Raw genomic sequence first — 21,361 nt, forward strand, 5'->3', positions numbered from 1 at the left:
TATCACGTATTTTATTTATATCCTGTTTCTCCAAGTACATCTGTTTCAGGGAGAATTCGCTGGCGGTTCTGTGTAGGTCTGAGAAAATAAATCTATTGTATCTGAAACACGCATTGCATTTATCAAGCAGAATCTTTGCTCTTCTGTTGCTGTGTTAAAAGAATAGTGAGAATAAGTAGTCGATATGCGATAAGACGAGCAAATTTTCTTCCCACCAATCGCACGATCAAGACTCGTAAACGAGGCGGAACAGGAACAAGTTTCCAACGATCGAACGCATCTCGAAATTGGCGACATTTGGCAGTTATCGTGCAAATTTACGAGTTTCAATTTTCCGTTTTCGTTCTATTCCGTTCGCCTTGCGATAAGTTTTTTTAAAATTTTAAATAATAATAATACTTATTTGTAATTAACGAAAAAAGTACCCTTTTGTGCGTATATGAGGTTATATATTACAGAGTACTCCAGAAGACGAATTTAGGATAAAAAGTAGCAATACTATATAACATAAGATAAGTGAAAAAAGCAGAAAAAGGAAATAATAAATTGGTATATACAAATGATGATTAATAATTGCAAATTGCATTGCAGCTGATAGTTTGAAGAAAAGATTTACAGAAAAAGTCGATAGAATTACAAACCTAGTTAGCAATTATATATAAGTGGTTAAGACAACTCTATTTGCTGTAATTAGTCCGATGGGTTACGAGATTTAAAGAGGATAGGATATTTAGGGAAATGAGTGGGAAGTTTTCTTTCCTTTTCAATCTCTATCCCTCTTTTACTTCTTCACACAGCTGTCCATTTGCCTAGCCATCGATATAAATCATTTTTCTGACTGCGAAATTTAATAAAGAAATAGTATAAAATTCAATCAAACGAATTTTACATGGTTTATCAACGGCACGTCCGATCCATTTCGACAATTTTGAGATTTTTTATTGTGAATGCGTATTCGGAAAACGAAAACAATTTGTGGTGCGTTTTTCTATTCGGTTGCACGAAACTCTATTAAACGAGCTCTATTGGATCTTATTGGACTTTTTTTAGACGAAAATAATTGGCAAAATGAACGCGGCAAGTCGACGTAAGTTTGTTCATATTTGTGAAACAATTTCAGTGACCCATTGATTTGGAACCGCGGGAATTAGGAATGGAAAGTAGGAGTTTAACAAATTTACAAAAATACTTGGACGATTAAAAAATATTATTTTTTTCTAATTACGAATAACTGTTACAAATCGATGAGAGAATTTTTTTTCTTTACCAATAACCATTGTTGATGGTGGAATATTTTTTTGGTTATCGAAAACCGAAAGGTTATTTTTTGCTTATCGGTAATGAAACAAAAAATTCTCTTCATTGTTCGGACTGTTTGTATAAATATAAAGGTTGAAATCTATCTGAATAAAAAATATCTTAGTGTTCGAAGTGAAACAATACGGCGTTGGGAGATGCCGTGAAAATCGCAACGAGCGTTTCTTTTCTTTCTCTCGTACGTGTATCGTCGAAGGATTCGACTTTATCCGATAGGTTGAACGCGACGCGATAATCCGTTTCTTGTCGCACAGACAAATCGTTGGTCGGGCCGATAGGCCGCTGCTAATCCTTGGTCTGATCCGAGATTAAATCGAACGCGAACGTGTCCCCGCACTTTCGGTGCGCTTGATTCTTCCATCGATGTTCTTGGGTCAAACATTCGGAATCGCCTACGGAAATGACACTCCCTCTCCTAAGAATCCTTTCACGCATTTATTCACTAGATTGAATCGATCGATCAAGGGACAAGAACGAGTATTGTCTCGTTGTAGTAGTTCCTCGTCGCACCGCTCATACAGCGCACTGTATCGATCATCCTCCTGTCTGGAGAGGTTAAACGCGCACGGGTGTTGTTCGAAGCTTTACCTCCCCGTAAGTAATTATGTATGAATCGAACGATTGATTTGGTTAGCTCGAGTATCGGGTGATAGCAGTCCCATGCGAGTTTCCCTGCTTTTATTTCTCGTTTCGACATCCAACTTTTTTTCGTGGACATGTCGAACGAATCAATGAGAGAATCCATTGTACACGGTATAGAGCGTAAAGGCCTGGCGCGTGAATTAGCGGTAACAGACCGTTTCGATCATCGATAATTCAGTGCACGAATAAAAGAGTATCTCGATGCAAACTTGACGCGTATTTCAGTTCTCGACATAGAGGAAAAACGTAGTAGTAGCGATAGTAGTAGTGGTAGTAATAGTAACAGGAGTAAGAGGAATAGGAGGAGGAAAGCGCAACCGGCACGCGTTTCGCTACGGAAGCTGCTACGATTTTTAAAAACAAACGGAGACACAACCTTTGCTTCCTCCCGGCTCGATTTTGCGGTGAAAGACGAAACTCCGCGGTGATTCTTCTAGCGTGGCGTTGCGCCACTTTCCTGGCTTCTGGTTTGCTCAGCGGGAGGTAACTCGAGGCCTCTCGCTCTCTCGTCCTCCCGCACCATCTTCGCGACAATTTTCTTTCGTTTCTTCACGGTTGCCGACTAGAAACGTCCGGTCTGCCACCTATCTGGTATCGTTTCGATCAATATCCGATTTTTATCCTTCATATCCATCGGTAAAGTTTACGTCGCATCTCGTTAAAATTTGCTTGCAACTTTCCCAGCCAATAAGAGTAGGTCAAAAAGAATAAGTAGCTCCGTGACATCGATAATTACGTTACCGACGTAATTCGAGCTATCGACCTACTTAGCTCCGCTTATTTTATCTTATATTTCCCATCCGACAGAACCGCAGATTACTCGCTCATTTCTTAACCTGCGACTCAGTGGTAATGGGAGACCACATCGGCAACGTTCTAATGGTCTTATCATTAGAGTAACAAGTTAACGAAGCGCTTTAACGAGTTTTATTTAATTTCGACATTGTATTCCTATCCTCCGCTTCACGACATTTCCTCCTACTCGATTACAAGCCATGCGTTTGATACGCGACCGAGTATCGGTATAACTCGCTGGGTAGCATAGAAACGATCATCATCGAGCGGCCTATATTAGTTTTTGGTGTGTTTTATTGATAGGATTGTAAATACAGTTGGCAAATTTATCGGAAATACAATCGAAATATGTATATACAGATATGTACAACGCCGATCTTGATCCCTCTCGCTGACGGGAGGGACAGTTTCACGAGTGTGCGCTGCAACATTTATTTTAAATAAGCTTAAGTTGTCGAATACTCGCAGTTTTCGCTTCGAACGAAGCTGAGAAATGGTCGCTCGCATATTTCTAGGTAAAAAATAGTATGTGAACGGAAAAGGGGAGAAGAAAAACAACAACACGAAAAGTGACGAAAAATAGCGCGATTAAAGCAAGTAATTCGAAAGATGGGCGCGACAAAACCGAACACGGAGAAGGGTAGACGGAAACTTCTATCGGGGACTAGAAAACGTTTACTCGACTCGTTACTTTTCGTTAAAGCTTACGAGTTTATGTGCATGCGTGCTTGTTTCTTCGTAGCGTATTTACTTGTTCGCGTTCTTTTTTTCCTCTGTACGTTCCTTCCTTCCTTTTATTTCTCGCAATGCATCTTACTAAATATCAATAGAGTTTATCTTACGCCTACGCGACTACTACACTTATACGTATCGATATGGATAAGAATACGACCGCGCTGATGATCGTTAGACGGAAAACATTTCGGCTTACCTACTTATCGAGAATGGCAGTCTTCGATTCGATAAATCTTGATACTGGCAGTGATTTTGCATGAAAACTCGAGAAAATTCCGCGCGTCGTAAGAATCGCCGTTTGCAGAATAGAATAAATGGATAGTTCGATTCGATGTCGTCCAGACATACTTCCCCTTTATAAAATTCCGTTTATTTGCCGAGAAAGGTTGGCAAAATCTCGTTAAAAGATACATCGTTTCATCGAAACGATATCGCCGAACGTGAACGATGGATGGACGGGCAACCAGTCACACGTTGGTTACCTCGCGTGTACTTTACGAGAGGCCACGAACCATTTACGAACGTAAAGACAAAAACTAACACGGTGATCTCCAAAAGAACCGACAAAGTACATTTTCGAATACGGAATAAAATATCGAGTCATTGCTCGATATCTGCAGAATAAAAAATAGATTTAAATTTGAAAAATCATCGTTAACCGGTCGTACATCAGTTGGTCTCACCGAGGCACTCCTCGACGATCTTCTCGAGCTGACCGTTGAATTCCCTGGACGATTTGTCGGTCGGAGCCGAAGCGGAACCGAGCGAGCCGACTTCCTGCAAGAGGCCCTTCTTCAGGACACTTAGGTACCCCTAGCTCTGAATCGCATCCGTCATGTATTCCTCGTGCAACGCCAACAGGTGACGAGGCACGTCTAAGGCTGTGTGCAAAGTGACGGTCACCCCACGATTCAAGCTGACAGCTGGATAAAACACGCCGTACAGATCGCGAAACGCGATTCCCCCTTGCGGCTGGTCGTTGACGAAGAAACGAAGCGTATGCGTCGTGTCCAGATCCAAGAGAACGCCCACCGTCGAGCCTTGTTGCACGCCACCTTCGGTTCTTTGCGCGTGTCCCCCGCCGTGCATGAACCAAGAACGCTGCCGATCTATGTACATGCTCCAACCTTTATCGTCCTTGCCTACGGGTGAAATCGCTATTAGAGAATTTCGGTGGCCGTCATCGGCGACGCTATATGAATCAACTCACCGAGCATTCGATCTCGCGATACTTCGGCTCTGGCTATACCGAACGCCGGATCGGTGTCGCTGTGATAACGATCGATCGTCAGCTCCCAATAATGGACGCCCCGTGAAAATCCGACGCTCGAGAGGACGACTCGATGCTCGTACCCTTCGCAGGACGCGCTCATCGCATCCTCGGAAATTGATACCTCCTGTGGTATACCGGATGCCCCAGTCGCCCACGAGAACCACGCCACTGTTCAACAAAGCGATACGGATCCCCGTGCCGTTAAATAATCGAACGATCGATTCTGCTTGTCGCTCGGTTTCTACTCTACCATTGTTCTCGAATGACGACCGACGAAATCGAGTGGACAAACTCGATGCGACTACTACACGCTCTGGTCGATGTCGTCGCCACTCCGAGTAGTGGAAATCGAACACTGCGCCAGATAGAAACCGGAACCACGGCTAAGGCTCGCGCGATACCGATATACGCACACTCGTACATACTCGTGTATACCGAAATGTCGCGGCCAAATCAGATTTTCGTTGCCGATATACTCTTGAGACGCGTATTGCTTCGATAAATCCTAGTCGACGATGAATATTCCCGAAATTGCGTCAGCGTCATCCAATCGCGTCGCATACAAATATCGTCGTCGGCGCCGACGAGCCGAGGTTTTCATTTATCTCGACACACGTTCTGCTAGAAATCGATCGGCCGTCGCTCCATCTCTGGTAACCGTTGATATTTGTTTGTTCCGCAACGATTTACTCTCGACGAGAAACGCATCGGGAGACACGACGGAGAAGATTATAAAAAGACGAGATATAGCGACGCGAGGCGACGCGTAAGAAAGTAAAGAAAGAAAGGGAGACTCACCCTCGGCTGTCTGAAGACCGATCAACTCCGAATATTCGCCTTCCCCGGCGCTATTGAATGCCCTCACTCTGGCGTTGTACAGAGAATTAAAATGCAATCCGTCCACGGTGCAGATCGTCTCTCGGCCACAATATACTTCCTGATCAAACACACGACGAGACAATTCATTCAGACAGCTGGATTCTCGATGGAATGCAACTTCGATGCGCCGTGTATCGTTCAGCGATCGTCTTACTATGTTCGTCGAGCAGTGGACGCGATGCTCAGCGAAAAATTTCTTATTTACCCTGAACTCGCCGCCGCACCCATCGTCCAGTTCCAATAGGTACCCCTCGATCGCAGGACCTCGTTGACCGGCGCACCCTACGATTCCGTGTCCAGGTGGAGGTTGCCAAGCGACTGTCACGCTGTTGTTTTCCGCGCTGCATTCTTCCGGTATCAATATCGGTGCTCCAGGGGCTAGAAAAATTCCCAGCTACACGTCTCGAACCAGCAACCAACCGATAAAATCAGAAAGAAAGAAAGAAACACAAAGGCGACCCTTCGCTGCCTCTTGCTCCAGCGAAAGAACTTCGAACTAACCATAGATTTTCTAGATACGCTGATAAATCTTCTCCGAGAATTTCGCGGAGACTGAAACTTCCGTACGATTGGCGAACGCTCGAGAATACAATTCGGCTCGAGGTATTTCCGCGAACTCTTTTATGAAATTAGAAGCGTGATGTCGTTTTTGCAAACTGTCCGGACTTGGGTTAACCTTCTTTAGAGAGAGAGATAGAGAGAAAAGAGAGAGAGACAGACAGAAAGTGGGGAGAGAGAGAGGCAAAAACGCCTGTTCGGACAAACCATACTTGAAAAAAGTATACAGAAATTTTTCGTCAATAAACAGAAACGCGAGTTGGAAAGTTTCGATTCCTTCGTCCAATTACCTGCAATCGGGAATCGTTCTTCTCCTTCCGATGCTGCGTCCAACATAAGGCAAACAGTTTACATTCGACCAATGTCACGAAACGAAGCAATTTTCGTACAATGTATCTTTCTCTGTTCTTTTTCTTGCACCCTTGACAAACCAGAGATGTCGACGTTCGACGTTCGAAAGAGAAAACAATTATCCCTATTTACACGTTACAATGTACAACTCCATGTTCGAGCCTTTGGTTTGTCTCGCGGTTAAGAAAGAAGAAACGAAGAGGAAGTAAATCGACGGAATCGTAATACAGAGAAAAGCGTAAAAAAGGATCGAATCGGATCGATTCGAACGTGAAGCGGAGAGTGGGAAAAGGGAGGGCGATGAGAAAGAGAGAGAGAGAGAGAGAGAGAGAGCTTACGTTTCAACTGAACAAAGGTAAGTTGATCGATAGCGCGACGCAACGGTTTGTCATCCAGAGTAAGATCGAGCAACGGCAGTCGAGCGATTTCTTGGACTCCCTCGGCGCCACCCCAAGAGCCAGCAGCGGTAGCAGCTCTGACCGAGAGCATTCCACCGATTTGCAGGAAAGCCGCGCTATCGTTTTCTTTTAAGGCTTCGATGCAGAAGGTGAGAAGCGCGGTGGTTGCCTGTAGGTGAGACGCGCATCTGGCCACTTGATCCCGCAAAGAACGCACTCTCGCCTCACGGGTTTGCCGCGCCGCTTCGATCAATCGAGATTTTCTCGCCTGTAAAAGACTCACCAAATTCGCCACCCTATCCTCCACCTCTTCCTCCAACGTGACGCACTCCTCCTGTCAACACACGTGAAAATCGTCAAAGTTCGGTTCGTTCGAACGAAAAGGACGCAAGCGAAAGGCAAGCGCGCCGATACGATTACACGATTCGTCAAATATTTATCGCTCCCTCGTGTACCGTAGATTCGCTGCGTGTCCTTTCTCATTTCAAACGATGATCTTTAATTGCCAACGTAGAAGCAGGACGCATAGGACGCTGAGACGATGTATTGGAGCCGGCGTTGACGATATCGACGCGCCGATATATCAGCGTGGACAAAGGGAAACGGCGGGCGCTACCAACTAGCGGAGATAGAGGCGAAGCAGAGAAAGCGGGCGAGAAAGAGAAGAAGGAAGAGTGCGGAAAAGAGAGAAAGGGAAGCAGCTGATGCAATTATCGCGTGTATAGTCCTTGCGTAATTTCACGGAGACCAAACCTGACGAGGGGAAATTTAAAAGGAACGTTCAAGGTAAATACTCACGTGCACTTTGTCCGTCATTCCCTTGAGCCTCTGAATGAATTCCGTAGTCGAGCGGGCTCTCTCCGATAGTTGTTGCAAATTTTGCGAGAGCTCCGTCTGTAACCGCATCAAACGATTATCGCGTTAACAGCGAATTTGCATTTTCCCTTAACACTCTTACCGAGGCGCCGGACGAACTAGAGTATCGATTTTGTTATTCCCGTATATCCCTTCGTTCGTCTATCTGTTTGGCTGCTGGCTTTTCGATATCTACCGAACTAGACGATCGTCGCGTCGGTAGTTTGTGCCAGGGTGTAATCGAGTTACTCTTGCTGGATTAGCTACGACCGCAGCTCCGTCCTAGCTAATTTCCGCAATTTTACTCGTTAACTTTCCATAGGAAATTCTACGGACGATTGGCAATACCGCACCGCCATCGTCGAATTCTTCGGAAATTCTCCCGTTAACAGGTCGCTTACTTTTCTTATTCGTTACAGTCAGTTGGCAAGATTTTTCGATCCGCGTGTTTCTTTCGTTGAGACGAGATATCGGGTGGCGTATCGCGGATACCGAAACGATGCGTCGCGGCGCAGGAAACGTTAATTAAGTGGCTCGATCGAATCTCGCTGGGCTACTCGTTGTAAGTAATTGCAACAGTCGAGGGTGCTCGGATCGATCTCGCGAAGCATTCTCCTTTCTCGAGACTTCCTTTATGCGCGCATCGTGTACGTATCGTTGCAAACGACGAAACTTACCGATATTTTCTCTGATGGTCGTTCGCTTTTTCCGAGCGGAATTCGTACAGTATGCGAGCTATGTACGAAGAGATTTCGTCCGTATCGTTTTCGACGCCGTTTCGATCGAGAAACGGTCGACGATCGTATCAGCTTATCGAGAAACAGGTAGGAAAGATCGCTGCGCGATATCCGTTTGGTGTCGCTTAATTCTCGATGGATATCGTAAAGGAAAACTTCCTTAGAACGTCGTCGCTTATCTGTCGCAAAATCTACGAGTCGTAAGGAAGATCGCGCGTCGTTTACTGTAATCTAGAAGCGTCAAGACGACGCGACAAATGTCGACCATGTCAAATTAAAAGCCAGGTCGACGACCGTTCGTTCTATCCTCTTGTTCGTAAATCACGGTGCGCTGCATTTTCATCAGACAGTGATAACATCCTTCCTTCTTTCCGCTTTGTATCGTCTTTCTTATTTAACGTTAACCAGACCAAAGTCATCGTTCGACGTTACGAACAATACCGATGCGAAACCGAGGAAGTTAATACTTATATACCGGCGTCTATCCGTCGCGTGTATAAAATCTCGGTGAATAGATGTTCGATCAACGATGTGAGATGAAAAGCAGAAAGGAGGGAAGCGATAGAGCTCCGGTATGGACTACGTTTTATGTTACACACGCATATCGATAATACGCATATCGGTGTACTACGACACAGATAGATACAAAAGACAGAAAACACCTATTTTCCAGCTGTTTCTGGTTTCCGATATCTGGCATGAAGAGGAACGGCGGCTTCGGCTGAAATCGATTGTGCTCTATTCGACCACGACTACCACTACCGGTTGGCCAACTTGTGTACATCTACGTGACAAACAGGAGCAGACAACTTTAATTCGTTCTGTTAATCGACTTCGATAACTTATATAATATAGTGGTAGATAGACCTTGATTGATACGTCGATTGATCGAATCAACGTTTGTGCCAGATTCCAACGACCCTCGACAGCTGTCTTTTCGTTTCACGTTGCCGAATCGTATCGATAATGAACGTATCGTAGACGCAACCATAATCGCTACTTACGGGCCAATTGTAGCTAAAAATACATCGTCCGGTAAGGGATAAATTCGGTAACATTTTCGCCGAAGTCGAGCAAAATTATGAATCAATTGCCGAAACGTGATCGCGCAATACTCGTAATCGTAGTACTGTACTATCTAAGCATAATGTATACTTGTGCGTATACGTATACGTATATCGCGAGATGGCAAAGCTCCCTCATGGGGCTCCTGGCAGAAACAAACCTTCGCGTTCGCCTGCAGACCCTTACACTTTCCACAGGCGTGCGCGCGTACAGCTCGCCATCGATTCGCCAGAAATATCAACCCCCAGTCAAATATTCTATCTCTTTTTACGCGTACGTATTCCTTCGCCTCTGAATCGCGACTTGCGTTATCGTTTGCGTGAAAACTCGACGAATCGTAGACAAACACGTTCGAAAGATCATAGAGTAAATTTAAAAAGACGATTAATCCCCCTGTGGCGCCCAATTTACGACACGTGTCGTATCCTAAAGTAACCAACATAAAAGAAGTCGGTCCGTTCCTTACACACCCTACGCCACGCACAGATACTACTCTACCTTCGTATTTATCACGCGTTCCCTACCCTTAAACGGTGACTCACCACTTTTTTCAGCTTCATTCGCCATCCTTATTCCTCGTATTTACGCTGCACGCTTCCAAATTGGACTTTTCGTAGAAAATTCGAAACATAGAAGGCTTGTACAGCTGCGAGCCACCGGAGCATCTTCGAATCCGTAAGCAAAAAATTTGCAAGTTATCACGACGATATTTTTAGAAGATGAAAGGGAAGGAAACGAAGCGACCGCAACTCGTACTTACACGTCGTGGACGACGAACCATAAGACGGCTCGTTCCTTGAACCATAACGGCACCACATACCATTCGATCATTCTCTGCTACGAAAGATGTTTCCAACGAACCGAATAGCGTTTATCGAGACTGCAGAAAGAGAAATTTATTCAGGTATGAAACGAGGGAACCAGAAGGGAGCAAATAGGAGGGGAAAAGAGGGGGAGAGAAAGAGCAACTTATCGACTCGACTAGGGTGCATTTTCCATCGTTAAATTCGGAATGAAACACGCCGATTCGGTTGGAGGGGAATCAAAGGACGAGTAACAGAGAAAAGGAAAGAGAATGCGGGGGCGCTGGCGAGGAAATCTTCACGCCATGGCACGCCACGGCACATTTCGTGCGTAGCAGCACTATGTAATAAGACGTGCGTTTTCATCCTTACCTAGCCTCTCACCCTATGCGTGCATCGCGCATCACTTTATCACAACCGATCAAGCCACCATAAATATCTAAGACATTCTACCGACATTTCTATGAATAGTACTTCCCTAACGAGCGTCCGACGCTTCTCTCTACTAACGAATTCACCGGCCGACTCTGCATATATCGGTAATTTAACGTCTGATAATTACGATATTATATCAAATGCTCTGCTACGCATGGAGGCAAAATGGGATCACCTAAAAAACGATGGATCGACGCGGAAAAGAAAATTTGCGTATACGCAACGGCTCGGTGTTGCGTTACTTATTCGATGTGAGCGAATAAATTACGCGAAAACTAGGCGTTTCGAGAGTAAAAGCGTGCGGTGCAAGGGCATCTCGTGCGCATACTTTTTCCAATACGCGCGTCTACGCACGCGTATACGTACCTTTTGTTTATTTACCTACGGGAGGACCCATACAGAGTATCAGAGTCTGGCACTGTTTCAAGAACTATTTTCGTTTGTAAGCTCTCGCGTCCCCGTTGCATTTTCCGTTTCCCCTTCATCTTCGCCTCGTAATTCTCTTACCGCGATTGCCAATTCCCCTTTTTCCACGAAATTCACCGAAATTCGCCGTAACAACGCGTCTACCAATTCGGCAGAAATTTTTGGAAAAGCGAATGCCGGACACTGCTTCAAGTTCGAACGTACGATACACAGATTCTCGTTTCTGCCCCTGAAATTTATACGCGGGTAGTCTTCTTCCGTCGACCATCTGTCAGCCATAGAACTCGATTCCATCCACCCTCTACATCTTCTTCGCGTGCGTTTCCAACCACTTACACGACTCTTTCTACTTTCACCGCGTTTATTTAGAACGTCCCCGTTCTCCTCTTTATCTCAAGATGTCAATTTTCATGAAATATTCGCGCTCTCTATCTCGCTAAAAACGTCCCTGCTTATCCCAAGCTGGACAAAATGTATTATCATCCACGATAGCATGGCCCTCGCGCAACGACGACACAACTAGACGACTAATATCTCGCTCATGAACAGACGCGATTCCATATTGACATTATTTCAATTGCAGCAGCGAGCCATTACCACCGATTTATTACGGGACAAATATCGAGGCTTCGTCGACCAAACGAACTTTATAGATAGCGCTCGATCGAACCGACTCGATGGACCTTCGACGGAATGATATTTCTTCGCTTTATGTTCCGTTTCTCGCTATAAATACGGGGCGTTTGCCAAAACGAACATAGTCTTAAAATACTCGGCGAGAAATAAAACCATATTAAAGGTTATTAGCGACGACATCGTTTCAAAGCCGTTTTCATTTCGAGGCGGTACGTTAAATCGCGTCGCGAAGAAAGAGAGGAAAAAATATTAAAGAAGAGAGGAAAAGAAAGGCGAAGGAGGAAAAAAGCAGCAACCACAGACGCGGTGCCGTAGCCACGGTCGTACAGCCGCAACAGTCGTGGGCATTAACGAAGACCCGGTCGGCCGTTCTAGCCTTTCCTCGAGGATTCATCTCTGTTCCGTGTATCGTCGTCGACAGCTAACAAACCAGCTGCTAGTCACGCATATGAAAGGCATCTTATGTTGTATGTGTACGTACGTACACGTACACAACTACTGAGCCATTTTCCGACAAGTTTCCATTTATGGAATCTAATGATACGCGACTCGTCTAGAAGGTTTCGCGTACTTGGGTATTCACTTTTGCCAAGACATTGGTCTTTCGATCTTCTACCCGTTCCTCTATACCTTTCAAGTTGTTACTCCTGCACGGAACTTATCCGAGCTCTATCGCGTTATCGACGAAACAATGAGACGTCGCGTCGTTTTATCGTCTCACTGCCTCATCAAAATCATCGCATCAAGGATAGCCGCGTGAGAACGAGACGAAGTAGCCGTGCGTGCACGCGAAAGGATACGAGAACAGAATCGAATATCGAGGGGTGAAAATATAATAAGAACTCTCGTCGAGAACGCGATGCGCGCTCCAATTTCTTCTATGCTCTCGATTGTACATGGAAAGGCCACGTGTGGACGACCTCTTTTCTTCAGATTCATCGAGCCCCATTCTCCTTTCGAAGAATCGAACAATACAAATTTTACGCTCCCATGGCAAGCCGGATACGATCACGATTACGCGAACAATTAGTCGAGGAAACGTACTCTTTTCTCTTTTTCTAAACACATACGCGCTTATATATGCCGGCTTAATAACGGATGTACATCGATCGCGCGAGTATTCCTTAGGTTATCGCATTCGTTCAAATTACATAGAAAGGCACGAAGAGATAAAGAACTGTGTCTGTGATGTTCGAATTTTGTGGAGAGGTGCAGCTCCAAATAACGAGAAACTATGCCGCTATTATTCGTAATTACGTAGCACGTTGTCGCGATGCAACATGCTGTTTTACCCTATCGAATCATCGAATCGTCGGTAGATGGCGATCGATGGATAAACGAAACGAACAGCAAGATCGCGAAAGCGATGTAAACAGACAGGTGTCCGGAAGTTTGGAAGAATTATCGCGTCACGGATATAGAGCGATATATGCGGCATAAATCCAATATTTTCCTCGACTTTTCTCTCGCTTTAGCTGCGGCGGCGGTCGTTGATCCGTAACTGCCGCACGTACCGAAATAGTCACAATGATCGTGCTTCGTAAATGAACTTAGAACTAGTTTCGTCAAGGTCACTGACAAATCCGTCATCGTTTCGAACCAACGGCGAAGACAGTAGAGATAACGCTCGCCTAATAACAGAGCCGGATTGTTCCGTTCCATTATCCGTAGAAACATCGCGACGATGAAGATTCGTCGATATTCGTTGGCCAAGAATAAAAGATAAAAAGACTTACCTTTTGAGCCTTGCAGGCTGCGGCTAACGGCAGTACATCGTGGGGATGGGCTGCGTGACGATCTCGAAGACAAAGAGCGCATATTGCGATCTTGCAAAGAGCGCAGTAAAGCGTCAACGTTTCGCCGTTGTGATCGGTACATAGTGGTGTAGTTTCCATGGCAGGGCCGCGAGCACCTTTACCTCCACCGTTCGATTGCCAGCTGCCCCGAGGCGGGCCCAGATTGTGCGTTGCCAAAGGTCCCCTTTTCGGATGACATGATTCTCTGCATCCGTCGCAATACAACACCTAAAACAACCGGCGTCGAATCTTTTAGTTTACATCGAAATTTTGTCTTTCATCTACGCAAAACATCGATTCGCCTATCCTATCCGATCAATAAGTTCGAAAAGGTAAATAAACATACGTAAGAATACTACTCTTGGTTTCGTCTCGACTTCTTCACGCGCCGGATGCGTTTCCTTATTTTCGACTCGACGCTTATCGATCGTAATCATCGAGAAACGTAGAAACGTAAGAACAAAGAAAGAAATATTTTTAATCGCGTAATTACGTAGCAGGTTATCGCGCCACTGAAACAAACTGACGGATGACGTTTGGACATTTGCATACGCGTTTTACTCGCGAGTATGTCAAAGTATTTATAGCGGACACATTCACAGTGATCGGATGGATATAGAAAAAGATAGAAGAATAGAAGAATCGGGAAAAGAAGAAAAGAAACGCGGAGAAAGAAAAGGAAAAGATAAGTAAAGACGAGCGTTAACTAACCTCGCATTGCTCGCAAGCGACAGTTGCGTCCCGAGGTTCGGCTTCGCACATTTGACATTGCAGTCTCGTGTTTCTCGATTCTTGATATTTCTCTACGATATGTTGCATCGCCCTGTACTTGGGCAAATTGTGAGCCCCTCCTTCGTCAAAGTAAACGGTTTTTTGACAAACGGGACAGGAGAGACACAAAGTGCCTCCTGACGGTGGAAAGCCTCCGTTTCCGGGTGTGCCAACATAGCTTCCTGGTCGCGAGCTGGTCGACGTGCTGCTGCACACCACTCCGGAATCCGTCTCGGAAAGAATCGAGAGTTTATCGGCTTCCTGATCGGATCCTGGCGCGTTCGATGAATCGGTTGTCGATTCCGGAGGAGAATCCGGCGGTGCTTGCAGATTAACCGCGCACGCCAGACAAAGGGCATGCCAACAGGGTAAAAGTACCGGCTCGACGAATAATTCTTTGCAACAAGGGCATCGTAGCTCGTCCTCCATCCTCGCGAGTCCTCGCGAATCTTCACGACGAGAAAAAGACTCGTCGCGCGCGCGCCTTCTAAGTACGAGTACTTACTTCTCGCTGACCTCCACCAACCGTTTGCTGACTCTCTTCCAATCTCTGTACTCTCAGCTTCTTCTCTATTTCGATCACGCTCTTTCTTCTTTCGCAATTCTTTCGAACGTTCCCGCTACGCTTTCTTGTATTTCCTATGATCTCTCTCCTGCAACATATCTTTCTTTCCACGCCTACGACGATATTATGCTCCTTCGTCCAACGAAAATAATGACGCGCGGCAATGTACCGCTTTTTCACTCCGGAAAAATAGAAATTTTATTTCGATGGCGGCTTCTCGATTCATTCGTTACAATGATACACCACCAGAACGGTGTACCCTCTTCTTTCAAAGTGAATCACATTCGTTCGGGGAAATCATTTCGTATCTTCTCTTTCTTTCGATTATCCTTCGTCCATCGATCGCACGTACATCACATGCGATCCATAAAAGTACCGACTTTACATTTTTCACTGATCCAGTTTGCAAGAGACGCCCAACGCAACTCCTGTATATCTTACTTCTTTTCAACCAAGTCCACTCAAATTTCGATTCGATTCGTTCTTCAATTTACTACCGCGATTACACCAATTTATCATTTGACTAAGTATGTAAATCTATTATTTCGTTTCAGTTTTATAAATACCGGCACAACAAATTCACCATACGACACACATTGCGAGACGTCACCGGGTTGACTGACTCCCGACGCCGTAGTACCTTTGCGCATCGTAGACGCGCACTGTGGTTCAGGGACGACATTCGCCATTTATCACCCGGCCATCATACAGAATATTCATTTTTTACTATTTTCACGTCTCTTTTGTATCTATTCCTTTTATATACCCACTAATATGTAATATACATACATACATATATACATATATATAGACGTACTATTTTTCGTGATTCATTTATGCATCTCTAAAAATGCGTCATTGATATCGTTAGACTTTTAGACGATATAAGTATACATGTACATAGAAAGCCGTAAAAATCATGTAAAAGCCATTGGTAATCATAAATGATACATACTTCCCTGTTTTTTCGTCATATGCTATTGAAAAGAGTTGCAAATGGTCCACGTTATTTGCTATATAATTGTTATAACATAAACAATTTTGCAAATTTTCATTTCGATGACATTTTTTCGATATTCCTCGTCCACCGATTTTTTAAATAATTCGGGATGCACGCACTTAAACGTGTGCTTGAAATTCGATCACAACAAGCAACAAATTTTCATCATATCTCGTTCGCTCATAGACCTAAAAAAAGATCGATGGTAACTAGGAAAGACAAAAGAATGTAGATGAAGGAAAATTCGTACGTAAATAAAGAAAAATAAATTCAGATTCCTAGATCCTCGATTACATCGCCTTGTGTCTCATAATTTTAAGTAAAATAACAAAATAAGTTTATTTATTTCTTTCTACATCGATCCTCTCCTTCGCTTTTAATCGATACGATAAAATTTACGTATCCACGTGCGAGAATAATTACGAATTTAATGATATGAAAAGAAACCCGTAGAGGCGCCACATACTAGGTAATACTACACAACCTTATCAAGCGACATCAGGCACACACTGAAAATTGACGTCACAACTATGCATATATTTGTTGGTTCGGTAAGCGAAAAAATGTACGATTAGGAGATGTTTCACGTAGAATATCATATGAGATGACAGTTTTTCGAAAATTTACAGGTAAGAGAATGCTTCATGGTCCGCTTGGTTATTCTTCCTTCATTGTTGGTTAACGCACGTGCTTTTTATCATATCTGCATATGTACATCTTATTAAAAATATCATTGAAAACTTGGTAATGCAAATTACCGAAAGATTAATCGAATAAACACGTATTTTTGTGTAAACATATACATCTAAACGTAATGTTTATTCTTGATAACGGTGTTTCTTTAAACTCAATCGAATTCAAGCATGGCACGCCATAACACATGATTTCCGAAATATCAAATCCTGATCGATATATATACATGTTTTAACGCATACTTGGAAAAATTATTTTCTCAGAGTTTCAAATAAAACTGATTCTCATCTCTCTGTTTTTTAGCAAAATTTCACGTGGTTGATCACCGTACAAAATCAAATATGTTTGCACTATTGACAAAAAGAATTTTGTTACCGCAACTTATTTGTGCATATCGTTGTAGATCCACATCCAGGTTAGTCGATTTTATAAAGTGTAATACATATGCCTTTTTATTTATTCAACCTGAATTGATATTAATCCAAAAGATATATCGTAAACAGAGACGGTCTGGGACTTACAGTTTTGCCGGGATATTACCAACACGACTGGCCCTCCATTTTTGGTTCATTAATTAAATTTTAGATAGAGTGCCACCAAATCCGTACCGGTCCACAAGGATTTTTCCCAATTTCCCCGATGTTCCCGACCAGTCCGCTTCTGATCGCAAATTTAAAAATGAACTAACATACAGCGCGCAACTTTCAAATTGCACGAATTAAATGAAATTATAAATACATATTATTTTTAACTAAATAATTTCAGTGCAGAATCATGTGGCGCGTTTGACTTAGTTATTGTTGGAGGTGGCATTGTTGGATGCGCCACTGCACGAGAAATGTTAATAAGACATCCTAACTTAAAGATGGCGATCGTTGAGAAAGAAAACGCTCTGGCGATGCATCAAACAGGACACAATAGCGGTGTAGTACACGCTGGAATTTATTACAAACCTGGCAGTATGAAAGTAAAAACATAGCAGCAATTGCATGTTTCTTAACGTGCCTCCTCTTCTTTCCTTTTAAAAGAAATATTGCTTTGTTCGAATACAATATGACATTTTTAACTGTACAGTAGAATAACGCTTCGTTAAGAGATTTTTGATCCGGCAGGAACTGATTGCAGGCAAAACTATGCGTGGAAGGTTTAAAGCTATCCTATGAATACTTCTGCAAACACGATATACCTCATAACAAAGTTGGAAAACTTATAGTAGCTCAAAATAAAGACCAAATTAAAAAATTGGACGATTTATATGATCGAGGAATAAAAAATAACGTACCGGATCTCCAGTTAGTTGGGAAAGATTGTATATCAAAATACGAAGCTAAATGTCAAGTATTAAAATTATTGTTTTGCTTTTGTAATCATAAAAATAAGAAACATTATATATCATTAAATATATAATGTATATATTATATTCTTATCATTATATATATACACATAATGATAAGAAAAAACTATTACGAATTACAAAGACTATAATAACAGGAATAATACGTATTTACTGTACAGGGAGAAAAAGCATTATGGTCACCTTGGACAGGTATAGTCGATTGGGCGGTGGTTTGTAAATATTTTGCCAATGAATTTCAAAAAATGGGCGGGAAAGTATATTTAAATTACGAAGTTACCGGTTTCTCGGAAATGACAGAATCTAAAGGCAAGGAAGAATTATCTCCGATTTTAGTACAATCGAAAGATAAAGTACGTTTAGATGTTACGCGCAAGTTCTATAGTTTATCATATGCAACTTTTTTTTATCTTGTTGTTATATCACAGTGTATACCGACAAAATATGTGTTAACGTGTGCTGGTTTACACTCGGATCGTCTAGCAGTAATGACAGGATGTGATCTTAGTCCACGTATCGTTCCATTTCGAGGCGAATACTTGTTGCTGAGCGATAGCAAAAGGCATTTATGCACCACCAATATATATCCTGTTCCAGACCCTAGATTCCCATTTTTGGGCGTTCATTTTACTCCTAGAGTCAATGGCGAAATATGGCTTGGACCAAACGCAGTTTTAGCATTTGCCAGAGAGGGTTATCGGTACATAAGCTAATAAATTTTAATTATATATAATATTTGAATATGCAATTATTCATTATGACATATTCTTAGGTGGCGCGATATAAATATAAGAGATTGTATAGAAATGGCAAAATTTCCCGGATTGTATAAACTCTGTTTCCGTTACTTTATACCAGGATGCAAAGAAATGATTAAATCAATTTTTTATCCACTTGCAGTCAGAGATTTGCAAAAATTTATTCCCGAAGTATCCTTTAGAGACGTAAAAAGGTAAACAAAAGACTCTAATATTTCATATTTTATCCTATCGCGGCCAATCGATCATTTTTAATGCATTCATTTACTTACACAGAGGACCAGCGGGTGTTAGAGCACAGGCATTGGACAATAATGGTAATTTAGTAGATGATTTTGTGTTCGATGGAGGGAAAGGTAGTATCGGTGGTAGAGTGATGCATTGTCGTAACGCACCTTCTCCAGCGGCAACCAGCGCCATGGCAATAGCTAAATTTATTGCCGATAAACTGGAAACTGATTTCAAGCTTTAACGAGTCTGTAAACTTTAATCTTTAGTCAGAAGGAAATTTAAATAATGAATATTCAAATTCATTGTGTCCAATAATACATGCAAAATTGAAAATTCATGTTTTATGGGAATAAGCATGTGTGAAAATGTACACCCGAAAATAACTTGTGTTCATGACTCGTGTATATGTATATCGTAACATGCAAAAGAAACATATTTTGTGTGTTTGATCGAACAAAACATTCTCTAAAAATAATATTTTAACTTTATGTCACAATATTATTATAACAAGATACAATAATTTCTACTATTCATCTTTTTCACTTTTTTCTTTTCCTTTCCTTTCTTCTTTTACTAGTTGCCTTCTTTGTCTTATTGATTATTTCGGGAATTTTTTGGTTTATATAATTACCATTATCGAATAGAAATATGAAAATTGCTAATTTTACGTTCATTGTCGTCGCAATGTTGATAGTACGTAAAGCATAGAATTTGAATAAGTGAAAAGATATGATTTAAAACTTCATCGTGATAATTTAAAAAAATTTAAGGTTGAGGTATCTTTCATAATTGCTTAAAAATGCAAATGCATTTATATGAAATTACATTAAATTATTTTAAGCCCTGTTCCTGATATAATGAGACGCGAATTTGCAAAGTCCCAAGCTGCAGTCGTGTGGAACCCCATATTCGAAAGAACAACTCCATATTCACTTAAAGCAAACATGGAATAAACTGCAATGAAATGAGCGCATCTCATGAATACCTACTATTGTTTACTTGGTTCTGCTGAAATCAACTGACTCACCTAGAGGTTCGCAATATTTATTATGCCTATAAAAAAAGTAACAGGCAAATATTATACAGACTAAATTTAACATCATGGATCTTCGCTTCCACTTTAAGGAACTAACTTCGGAGGATTCCTTAGCAATGTTACGACAATTTCTCATGATAAAATATGCTATCTGCATATGAATAAAAGACGTTATTAAAAACGTTATGAAAGATAATTTGTGGAAGGCTGAAATAATATAAATTATGTTTTATATTTCAAACATATATCACGCATTGTCATCTTTTATACATACCATAATTTTCAACAGATGTCCAAAAACTTAATGTTATAAGAGATATGTTTTCGACAGCATAGGTAACTGTCACAATATTACAAATATTTTGTGCCCATTTATAGATATGTTCTTTATAATAACGACGATACATTACTAATACTAAAATTCGTATCAAAGCCTGTATGGCTATTGCAATTTTCCAAACATCTCTTTGTGGTCTATAATGTCCAATAGCAGCAGAGACAGATGGTAAAAAGTTATAAACCTAGCACAGAAAATAATATTACATACATACAAACACACGTGAGCGCGTACGCACACACAACTTATGCTTGTGTAAATATTTTCGTAATTTTATATTAGCATGGAAAATATAGTTACCTTACAATGAGTAGAGGTAGAATGTTCAAAATTGTATACGATGGACCATGTAATACAAAATATAAATGCGAAAAAGGGCACAGATACGGTAAACCATGCTATTTTAGCAAAAGGTAAAGCGAATCGCGCCTTTAACATGTCGCCTTCCACAAGCGGAATATATTCTGACCCTATTCTGGACTTGTTCATCGTATTATATTCTAGATTATAATTTACGTCATCAAAAACCAGTCTGATACTCTTAATAGGCTAAAGTGCAAAACGTTTTATCGGTACGCGTAACACGCGTTCCGTTTTTCTTTTTCTTATTACGTTGCTCGGTGTTAAATACAAAACGTCATATCGAATCGAATAATCATTGTGAAATTTCGAAGAAAGACAATTTAACGCGGCGAACAATTTCGATTCTCTTGTCACTAACATTTTTCACATGAAATTTGAGGAAAGGCACAATAATATCATCTTAACGCAATATAATCGATCACTCGTTGCATGCACAATACTCTACACGACATACATCATGAAGCATAAGAAACGAGAGTAAACAAACTAAAATTCTCTATAATGTTTCATACTTCCAATTCCAGATGGCGCTAGTTGATCACTTGCTATTTG

The 21,361-nt window shown here is 42.0% G+C and overlaps 3 protein-coding genes across 6 annotated transcripts; 1 reads left to right on the top strand and 2 right to left on the bottom strand.

Moving 5' to 3' along the window:
* Positions 1–3,030: 3,030 nt before the first annotated feature.
* LOC126914452 (E3 ubiquitin-protein ligase TRIM9) lies at positions 3,031–17,856 on the bottom strand. 3 transcript variants are annotated; one of them, XM_050718447.1, is made up of 11 exons: positions 17,684–17,856; positions 15,993–16,225; positions 14,413–15,881; positions 13,642–13,929; positions 7,747–7,842; positions 6,889–7,282; positions 6,490–6,522; positions 5,847–6,019; positions 5,561–5,699; positions 4,700–4,930; positions 3,031–4,631 (listed from the first exon to the last, which is right to left on the bottom strand). In XM_050718447.1, exons 3-11 carry the CDS (start codon positions 14,899–14,901, stop codon positions 4,303–4,305), a joined length of 2,172 nt encoding a protein of 723 aa, XP_050574404.1. In that variant the 5' UTR covers positions 14,902–15,881; positions 15,993–16,225; positions 17,684–17,856; the 3' UTR covers positions 3,031–4,302. The 3 variants fall into 3 exon arrangements, with proteins under 3 accessions (XP_050574404.1, XP_050574406.1, XP_050574407.1); XM_050718449.1 differs by lacking the exon at positions 17,684–17,856 and adding an exon at positions 17,252–17,489; XM_050718450.1 differs by lacking the exon at positions 6,490–6,522.
* LOC126914466 (L-2-hydroxyglutarate dehydrogenase, mitochondrial) lies at positions 16,469–19,595 on the top strand. Of its 2 annotated transcripts, none has more exons than XM_050718480.1 (8): positions 16,469–16,588; positions 17,034–17,145; positions 17,496–17,697; positions 17,856–18,068; positions 18,246–18,437; positions 18,513–18,784; positions 18,857–19,036; positions 19,119–19,595. In XM_050718480.1, the coding sequence occupies exons 2-8, from the start codon at positions 17,072–17,074 to the stop codon at positions 19,312–19,314; spliced, it is 1,329 nt and encodes a 442-aa protein (XP_050574437.1). In that variant the 5' UTR covers positions 16,469–16,588; positions 17,034–17,071; the 3' UTR covers positions 19,315–19,595. The 2 variants fall into 2 exon arrangements, with proteins under 2 accessions (XP_050574437.1, XP_050574436.1); XM_050718479.1 differs by having other exon boundaries at positions 16,486–16,666.
* Positions 19,535–21,284, bottom strand: LOC126914484 (post-GPI attachment to proteins factor 2-like). Its single transcript, XM_050718514.1, has 4 exons — positions 20,747–21,284; positions 20,384–20,630; positions 20,101–20,316; positions 19,535–20,027 (listed from the first exon to the last, which is right to left on the bottom strand). The coding sequence occupies exons 1-4, from the start codon at positions 20,933–20,935 to the stop codon at positions 19,900–19,902; spliced, it is 780 nt and encodes a 259-aa protein (XP_050574471.1). The 5' UTR covers positions 20,936–21,284; the 3' UTR covers positions 19,535–19,899.
* Between the last annotated feature and the right edge of the window lie 77 nt (positions 21,285–21,361).

This window comes from Bombus affinis, chromosome 3, assembly GCF_024516045.1.
Source record: "Bombus affinis isolate iyBomAffi1 chromosome 3, iyBomAffi1.2, whole genome shotgun sequence".
Taxonomy (NCBI): Eukaryota; Metazoa; Arthropoda; class Insecta; order Hymenoptera; family Apidae; genus Bombus; species Bombus affinis.

What these genes read in the sequence shown, in the direction of transcription:
- LOC126914452 (XM_050718447.1), bottom strand. Translation starts at nt 14,901, where the DNA reads ATGGAGGACGAGCTACGATGCCCTTGTTGCAAAGAATTATTCGTCGAG. An exon ending in CAGCCTGCAAGGCTCAAAAG is followed by an intron (nt 7,843 to 13,641) that starts GTAAGTCTTTTT and finishes ATGCGGTTACAG; the next exon opens with ACGGAGCTCTCGCAAAATTT. An exon ending in TACCTTTGTTCAGTTGAAAC is followed by an intron (nt 6,523 to 6,888) that starts GTAAGCTCTCTC and finishes TGTTGGACGCAG; the next exon opens with CATCGGAAGGAGAAGAACGA.
- LOC126914466 (XM_050718479.1), top strand. Translation starts at nt 16,642, where the DNA reads ATGACAGTTTTTCGAAAATTTACAG. An exon ending in CGTTGTAGATCCACATCCAG is followed by an intron (nt 17,146 to 17,495) that starts GTTAGTCGATTT and finishes AAATAATTTCAG; the next exon opens with TGCAGAATCATGTGGCGCGT. An exon ending in AATACGAAGCTAAATGTCAA is followed by an intron (nt 18,069 to 18,245) that starts GTATTAAAATTA and finishes TTTACTGTACAG; the next exon opens with GGAGAAAAAGCATTATGGTC.
- LOC126914484 (XM_050718514.1), bottom strand. Translation starts at nt 20,935, where the DNA reads ATGAACAAGTCCAGAATAGGGTCAGAATATATTCCGCTTGTGGAAGGC. An exon ending in CTACCTCTACTCATTGTAAG is followed by an intron (nt 20,631 to 20,746) that starts GTAACTATATTT and finishes TTTCTGTGCTAG; the next exon opens with GTTTATAACTTTTTACCATC. An exon ending in TAAATATTGCGAACCTCTAG is followed by an intron (nt 20,028 to 20,100) that starts GTGAGTCAGTTG and finishes ATTTCATTGCAG; the next exon opens with TTTATTCCATGTTTGCTTTA.